The sequence below is a fragment of the Phalacrocorax aristotelis genome, chromosome 4, assembly GCF_949628215.1.
Source record: "Phalacrocorax aristotelis chromosome 4, bGulAri2.1, whole genome shotgun sequence".
Lineage (NCBI taxonomy): Eukaryota > Metazoa > Chordata > Aves > Suliformes > Phalacrocoracidae > Phalacrocorax > Phalacrocorax aristotelis.
This window is the reverse complement of record NC_134279.1, coordinates 36072984-36082007: the sequence shown is the minus strand read 5'-3', so window position 1 is coordinate 36082007 and position 9024 is coordinate 36072984. Positions and strand designations below refer to the sequence as shown.

General features: G+C 38.3%; 1 protein-coding gene across 2 annotated transcripts; it reads right to left on the bottom strand.

Annotated features, from left to right (window-relative positions):
* Positions 1 to 479: 479 nt before the first annotated feature.
* On the bottom strand, positions 480 to 7946 carry FGB (fibrinogen beta chain). 2 transcript variants are annotated; one of them, XM_075090991.1, is made up of 8 exons: positions 7810 to 7946; positions 6056 to 6256; positions 4630 to 4813; positions 3837 to 4064; positions 3121 to 3234; positions 2440 to 2562; positions 1976 to 2261; positions 480 to 1082 (listed from the first exon to the last, which is right to left on the bottom strand). In XM_075090991.1, exons 1-8 carry the CDS (start codon positions 7882 to 7884, stop codon positions 854 to 856), a joined length of 1440 nt encoding a protein of 479 aa, XP_074947092.1. In that variant the 5' UTR covers positions 7885 to 7946; the 3' UTR covers positions 480 to 853. The 2 variants fall into 2 exon arrangements, with proteins under 2 accessions (XP_074947092.1, XP_074947093.1); XM_075090992.1 differs by having other exon boundaries at positions 7834 to 7939.
* Positions 7947 to 9024: the final 1078 nt, after the last annotated feature.

Here is a 9024-nt window from a genome sequence, read left to right as displayed (position 1 = left end):
TGCCTACCAGGGTTGGGGAGTCCTGTCTTTGGGACAGACACTGCTCCTGGCTACAGAGGAAGCTAGACCACTAGCTTCAATGAAACACCCAACCTCCACCTACCCTATGGTTGGAGTCACTAATTGCTCTAGACCCATGATAGTGATTGTGTGAAAGACATACCAGCCCAGTCATCTAATATTGTATTTTATTCCATGAAAAAAAGGGTGGTGGAAAGGATACTAAGAGGTACAGCATGTGAGTCAGGTCCCAGGAAAGGACATATTTTATCCAGCATACAGGATTTGAACTGAGTGACTGGTGACCTACCCATTTGTTAGATACTATCTTTTAACTTTTTTCCTTCTCAGCTTGTTACACAGGTAGTTACCATACCTTCATGATATAAAAGAAAATTATCATCCCTGATTTGGTGGAAAGTGTTTGCTTTTCCCTGGATAATGCTTAAATAAATACTTAGGAATCATGTGAATACAACTTTAGTTTTAAGGCTTTATTTAATTTTTAGAAAACATTTTAAAAGAACCCTCTCCCTCTTCAAATGTGGTATAGAAGTCCTTTATAAAAGCGTGAAACAAGTTGGGGTTTGGGTTTTTTTATCAGTGTTCTTGTATAGGAGTTACTTCTGTCTTGTGAACAAATGAAAAATGGAACAAAATACACTTGTGAGTTATTTTTCATTGGTCAGATTTTGATTTACAGTTGACATAGCTTTTTCACTTCAGGTCACAATATGCTCATACATATGTATTTGGTTGCCATATGTAAAGACAAGCCTGAATACCATGCCTAAAAGATACTCGTGTACAAATATTAAAAGAAAATCCCTGATTCTGTACATTTTGATAATAGTTACTGTGGAAAGTATGGTCTGATTTTCATGCTCATCTTCTTCATTGAATACCATGACCCTTTCCAGTTCATCCATACAACACCATCGTCTGTACCATGTTTTGCCATATCCCAGCTGTAGGTACCTCCCCAATAGTATCTGCCATTGGGGTTGGCTGAGTGGCAGCGGTTGTACCACCATCCACCACCATCTTCTTTGGAGCACTGTTTTCTTGGATCTGCAGTTACCCTGATGAGGGAAAAGAAAGTGTTAAGAATGACAGAAGAACTGTAAGCAGAGAGATCAACAGAGTACATACACCTCTCCCTGTACTGAAATTTTCAAACCATAATAAACATTTAAAATCCTCTCTGAACTTTCTGTGAAACATGGACCATCACAAATGAGTGGTACACAGTGCACTTGGAAGGTGAAGCAGCTAAGAAAAACAAGTCAAATTTTAGCTGCATCTTTTTGGGAATAACATTTTAGTTTACCAATTGATAACTACAATTACTTGCATGTCATAATGATAGTTGCAACGTCAATGCAATTTAAAGATATAAACCAATGAGAACTGTACATCTTCCCCAATCAAAACAATTGATTTATTCATAAATATGTAATCAGGTATTAAGATAAATACATAGCACATAGTTTAGAGATACAGTGCTAAATTAAGTACTTTACAATGGAGTTCCTGTCTTCTGAGTAGGCAGAATTTTACTTTCTAAACAAGACACGCTACATGTCTCCTTCCTCAGGACCCATCATGTGTTACTGGAGTGAGTACCAATATTCCCACTTAAGTAAGACAGTGGTCCTCAGCGCTGACACCATCAGTCTCTGGCAATGAATGTATTGTATCCAGGTTTGCTGGTTTGTCTGTGGTAACATCACTCATAGAATCAATTGGCTTCTTACTTGGCTGTGGAGCACCACTAACCTAATATATAGTTTTACCTGTGCTTGGCTACATCAGGGGAACTGCATGGACATTTGTCTCGTAACTTGCATGGATAAAACATATTTTAGGGTACTATGAAATGCTTTGAAAACTAACAGCAAGTTAGAGAAATATGCTATGTTCATCTCTATTTTAAGCTCTATTTTTATTTTAAATATCTAATGCAAGTACATACCATCCATCGTTGTCTCTGTCATAAGTACTGAAGAACATGCCGTTGTGAATTGTCATTGTCCTGTTTTCTCCATGCACCTGTGAAGCTCCTTCCATTAGCGCATTGCCTGCATTGCCTTTGTAGTTACTAACTGAAAGCTGATACTTGTTGCCTTCATCCTGAATGGTGAAACCTCCGTAATGAGCTGATACTCTATCGCCATTCCAGTCCTCCATTTCAATTAAAACTTCAGTGGGCCCTATTTTGGTAAGCTGGCTGATCTTTTCATTTCCAAGCCAATATTCACCTGAGAAGCAACAAGTGAGAGCTCTGTGAAACAGACTTCACAATATACTTCTTGGCAGCTTTATGAGTTGCCTATAGGTCTGCCAAAGTGGGTTAGTTAATTTTGAAAAATCAAAGAGCTTCAAGAAATATGAGTTTCAGTAAGAAGAGTTCTTCATTTTTCATGCTCGACATTTTACCTGGTGTATCACAGTAGTTCTTCCCTCCGCTCTTCGCAACATTTCCAAATCCTTTTTTATACTGATCCCATACTCTTCCAAAATCAACACTGCCATCCTGGCGGTTCTGAATCAAAGTCCAGCCTGCAGGAGCAACAGTATTTAGATTAAATTGACATTGAGAAAGGAGCATGAAGTATTAAGATACAGCCCTTCTATCTTCATCTTAAGGTGAGCAGAACATATGGCTTCCTTGCAGCAGGTCCACTGGTTTCACTGCTTACCAGCCTTGCCATTTTTACTCACACTTAAGCAGTGCCTTGCTTCATAAGGAAAGGTGGAAAAAGCAGAACCTGAAGGACTACCCTAGTCTTGTCTTTAGTGCACAGTAGCATGGTAAGAAACAAGCCAGGCCCTCCTTGCGTGCCCATTCATACATTGTCCATTTTCATCATAGTAAGATACATTTTTATTTACCAATCCCATCCCAACTATTTATTTCCATTTTCATTATAGAATTACCCTACTGTGCATCTGAAGATGACCAACAAAACTTTTCTGAATGAGTCAGACTTAATTCTCAAGTAATTACAAAAGTTACAACTCCATATTTGTTTTTTATAAAATGCAAATTACTATTACAAAATTTTTATAGCATCCACATTAATTAATATTTTTAAAACATTGTTATTTCACACTAACCTCCATTATTTGTTTCCATGTCACAGTATACTCTGTATGGTTTGACGAAAGGATCTGGCTGGATGAGGTACATTTCAGATATCTCGCCTCCCTTTCTGATAATATCCTCACATTCTGCAAGAATAAACCGGAGAGTCTGTTACTGAAAGAACTCTGAACTTCAACAATCTTCTCACCCTTCAGTTTGCTGATTTTAAGGGAATAATTTAAAAGATATATCTATTTCTACTTTCATTTTGATTTCTGTGATACATCATGTGAAAGAATCAGAAAAGAAAGAACAGTGCCCCTGCACGTCCTTTTCCAAATGGGAATTTCTAAAAGTTAAACCCGAGTAATGGAAGACTGAACACTTTTCAATGGTTTTTTGGGTTAGACAAGCATGTGAAAGAAAAACCTTTCCTGACTGAAAAAAATCAAGGGTACAGCTATGATAGTCACAAACATATCACCTCCACCTTACAAAGACCCTGAAACACATATTTCTTTAAAATGTTACTGGCCACTAATGAAGACTGATATTGGGTAAGAGGATTTTCAGTCTGAGCAGTACAGGCATCCATAAAAGATTTTTTCATTTAGGATCACCTTCCATCTTTTCTGCTATCCTAATCAATGACGCAGGCTTCAGAGGAACATTCACACCAATCAAGTGATGTATCTATCAATTTGCACAGTGCTATAAATGAGAGATGTCATTATAGTTAAATGAGTACCTTTGCCTGAAACCACTGGGATATTACAGGAAACAACACATGGCGAACGGCAGTAGTCCACCTGGGTTGCAATGGCATTTTCCAGTTTTTGTATCTTTTTGTGTAAAGAATCCACAATTGCACGGAGGACCCTGAGGCTAGATGGGATATTATTGTCCAGATTATCTTTTATATAGTTATAATGCAATTCCACTTCTGTGTTGTACTGAGAAATTACATCGTCGTTGTCTAGAAAAGCAGAGAGGTGAAAAGCAGATTAGTTTTCAACATGTTTTCCAGTTACAAAATAGTGAAGAGCAATGTGTAAGCACAATTTGAGAAGCCACTTGTTTTCTTAGCAGGGAGAAAGGATATGCATTTCTTTTGCTTACTTTTCCACCATGTGCAAAAACTATGCAGAGATTCTCAGGGAAGTGGTACATGTGTATTGTCATTCCTTTGCTAGCTAGTAGATTTATCAGTGGTGCTATATTCTGCCAAAGAACTATAATTAGCCAAGCCAGGAGCTGGGCATAAAGGGATTGGATGGACATAGGAAAACAGGTAAGGGGGGAACATGTGACCCTTACGTTAGGGGCCTCATATGAATCTTGCCTTAGTATGAGAACCATTCCTTTACCTCTCTCAGAGGATTTTTTTCAAGATTTAAGAGGACATGGTCATGGAACCCTGGTTTGCTAGAAATTCCACTGTATTTTAAATTTATTTTAAGAAGTCCCATTAACAAGTAACAGTAGCAATGCCAATAGAACTGCAATATTGTTTACACAAATAATTCATAGAAAGAGCGTACCTTTTCTTTGCTTTTGCCTCTTAACCAACTTATCGTCTAGAACAGTCACGTATTCAAAGAAAGTTGTAGAGGTTTCAGACAGTTTGCTCACTTTGTCCTTTAGATCACGAACAACTGATTTCACATTTTTTTCCTGTTTTACCAGTGTAGTTTGCAGCTCACATCCAGTTGGACACAGCACTCCCTTAAAAAAAAATAAAAAGGACTGTGACTAAAAGTCAAGATAAAAAGTTTCTAATCCCACCAGTGAACGACCATACCTTTGAACACACTGAATAGTTAGCAATGTGAGGCCAGATATTTAATCACCTAGATAAGGACTCAAGACATTTAACTTCTAGAAAGAAGCTGCAGGCTGAAGGGCAGGAAGGAGCCCTGAGACCCCCATGCAGACTCTTTTGTGGAAGTTCTTGGGAAAAGCCCTCTCTCTTCACACTTTTTTGGTCCACTGTCTACTCTTCTCTTTTCTTCACTATTAAATGTTCATGGTGTTAAGCTCCTGAACTATGTTTAAAGCCTGTCAGGAACTACCTGGTGCCTGTGCATGTTCATATCTACCCCTTTCCTCTTTCACTAGCCTCAGAGAATCAACCATGTTCTCTACACCTTGTTATATGTATCTCATTAAAAAATTACAATCTCAAGAAGCTGAGCACCATTCCTTCTGCAACAAGCACTGTGCTGTCAAGGACAGCAGTGTTTTAAAAAGAGGTGGGAAATTCTGAAGTCGTGTGAGAACCGAAATACCCAGGCAGTAGTGGGACTTTATCACAATCACGGATTTGTTGTTAAGCTTTAACAGGCTTCATTTGTGGGCAGCCTCCACACTCAAATTTGCTCTCAGACGCTACGATGCCTCTCAGCACGGTTACAGCTTGCATTTTCTGGCGGAGAGCACAGACGGGGCAGTGTGATAGACTACGGCGAGGCAGCAAGGAGTATGCTAGATCTCAGCATGCTTGCATGCTCTTCTGTAAGAGATGGGGCAGTGACTGACCATAATTATGGTTTGAAACAAATTTTAAGAAAGACATAGGAGGTTATTGCTTTTGGTCCCTAGGTTTCCTTGAGATTATCTGAAATTCAAGCCAGCGCTTCTGCAAAGATTTTTCCTGTCCTTCTTAATAGTTACCTATGCAAAGCAATGAGGGAAGTGCAGGCTAACCCACAGATGCTTCCCTCCCTCATTTATGGTTCAAATCTCATCTCCTCATCTTCTCTGCAGGTTGTCTGACTCTGACTAATCCCACTGACTCCATGGCATTACTCTTCTGAATGCAGTCCTACCAAACTTAAGCAAAAAGATGTCAAGTTGGGCTGCTTTAAATGAACAACTGTCCCTTATTTGGCAAAGAACACTCCATGTTGGGCACACTAGAAGAAAAGAACAGTCTGCTATCAGCTGCGTCAACCGGCAGACACCCACCAGCTCCTCTAGAGCATGCTTGCAGCCACCAGCGTCAGGGTAGATGATTTGTTCTTTGTCACCTGGCTTCGCCCACTTTGGGGGCCGGGGCTGGTATCCCATTCCGCTGATGGGAGGTGCCACGGGTCGGAGCGTGGGGGCCGCTTCCCGCCTTTTGTCCAGGGGTCGGTGGCCTCGAACACCAGGCTGAGGGCTGCTCTCCTGCAAAGCCGGGAGGGAGGAAACTCTAAATCTGGGATTGCTATTGTAAAATGCTATGCACAGGGTGGAGGCATATGTTCAGCACTCTTTGGTATTTTAAACAGCAAAGAAAACCATGGAATGGAATGACAAAAAGCAATAATGGAAATATTATACTGACATTATGTAAAAGTCATTGCTATGCCCTCCCTTGTAAGACTAGTCACGCTCCTCCCACCTAGATATAGACAAACTAAAAAGCCTCCAAACCAAAGCAAAACGGCATTTCAGTAGTTCATTCTGACCAAGGAACAAAGTTTATAGAGCCACTCAGAGCCATTAAGCACCATGAAACTTGAAGTAGTAGGACATTATAAACAAATGGGCTAAGAAGAACATTCATCATCATGTTATCAGTGTCCCAATTTTTCACCGGGCTACAGGAAAATTTGTAAGGTCTCAGAAAATAAGGCCACAGTCAAATACGTTATCAGGTCTCAGGCCACAAGCCAGCTATTAACTGGTGTAATTAGGAAAACCATTCAATAAAATCTCTCAGGGTAGGCTTTTAAAGTCTCTCTGATGCATACACTCCCCATCACTGCCAGAAACAAGAAAGTCTAAGAGGATGAGCAAGGAAAACAGGCTTTATTCCTAAGTGGCTGTTGAAACAAAACCATTTGAATTAATTGGTTTTTGAACAACTGGATCAAAATCTTCGACAATCTCCAATACCACTCAGACTTAGCTACAAATAACAAACATTTGTAAGGATCCAGGGTCAGAGGCGTCAAGTAATTTCAAATGTAGGCAGCATACAAATCACAAAATTGCTGAAAATGATTTAGCATAGTAGTCTTATCAGCAGTGTACAGACACAAACACTTAGATCGTATAACAGAAAAAACCATAATTTCTGATCACCCTGACCTTTTTAATTTTTGCAGGGATTTTAAAAATATATAAAATGTATTGAGATTCTAGATTGTGTTTCCCATTAAAATATTTTACTTAAAACTAAATATAGGTTAAATTGTTATTTTAGATTGACCCTTGTTTGCCTTTTTGTTTAACAATTGTTATCTATCCATTTCAAATGTAAAGCTATATGATATGGCAGTTTGGTTTTTTTTATTTCAATGTCTACTGAATCCATAGAAAAGTTTTTACTGTCTTTGAGACAGGACATGATTAATTACATATTTCTACTTTTTTGCACCTGATAAATTCAACATTGTATGCCAACATTGGTAAATTAATATCCTTAAATAAATTCAGCTAAATAAGAAATCTTACCCTCATACATTCTTCATTCCCTACACAGAAAGAAAAGAAATAGGAAGAAAATATATCCAAAACTAGAAAATAACTGTTGTGCAGTTGCATATACACAAAGAAATAATACAAATGTTATTTCTTTGAACACTTCAAGTGGAAAAAGAACATGCACTGCATCATTTTCCTCCACAGCTTCTACCTTAGCTAACTCACATAAGATAAGTCATGCATGCAATTAAATAAAATTAATCATTTTTACTCTTATTAGTGTTATTAATTATGATAAGTATTACAACCTCATCATCATAGTCAGTAGAGACCTGGGATTTAACGGAGAAAACACAGAGCAGGAAGAGCAGGAGCAGTTTCATGGTGCTGACTTGCTTGAGCTGCTCAGTGACCTTCTCCCACCAGCAGCTCTGACAGGGAGAGGTCCCCTCTCTTCCTATATATACAGGTGGCAACCCTCATTTCCCAGCTTGGCAGTGATAGGTCCAACACTTCTGAGCAATCACAGTATCTCTGTTAATATTCACCCTTTCTCTTCATGGCATGGCTGAATACATTTGATGTTGAGCAATTTCTCTGGACAACTCTTATCTACATGTCCCAGAGACCTCTGTTGATGCTGGCATCAAATAAACATCTAAATCCTTAAACGTACCTCCTGCTCAGATTACACAAGGTTACCACTTTCTCAAAAATCTCAAGCCTTTTAAAAGAGCTGAAAAGGTGAATATCCAAAGAAAAGAAACATGGTCAGATGTCACAGCCTGTGACCTCCTTTTTTTCCTCCCTGTTGAAAATTTGAATGTTTCAGAAATATCATATTAAATTTTACATAAACGCAGATCATACAGATTGCTACATTCTTCTAAATAGTTCTGATGGTGCCTGGAGAGGTATGCAATCCTTTGTGTCTCTTTAAGTACAAGATAAAAAAAGAGTATGTTATGTTCATGACGTTAATAATTTTGTGTGAAAACATTGTTTAGCTCTAATTAAAGGTCAGATTAATATTGTAAGCATAAAACAATGCTATTTCATTGTTTTAGAAATATGACATTGCAAATGAATTAAAATAATTACATTTTACATATTAGTTAGCTGTTTTCCTTTTTTAATACAAAAATTATGTCATAAACGTTACTTAAATATTTGAAATAATATTTTAAAAGAATACAGCAGGAAGTTACTTGTAATCATACTGGAATACTCAAACATTCTTTCTGATGCTTTTGAGAATGTGGCATATCACTGCTCTCGTATTAGCAGAGTTTTAACATTTCAGCATCTGCATAGCCTGTGATTTTCTTGTGCATTATAAATGGCCATAATATAATGAATTAAATAAAATGTGCCAAGTGAGGGCCAGCACACTTTTCTGAAGTCATTCATATCAATGTCTGAGGACATGAAGAGATGCAAACCATGGGCTGAGGTTCCGTTTCAAAGACCAACTTGATGGAGCGGGAGATTTTGTGATAAGCAGAGATGAGAACAACTAAAAT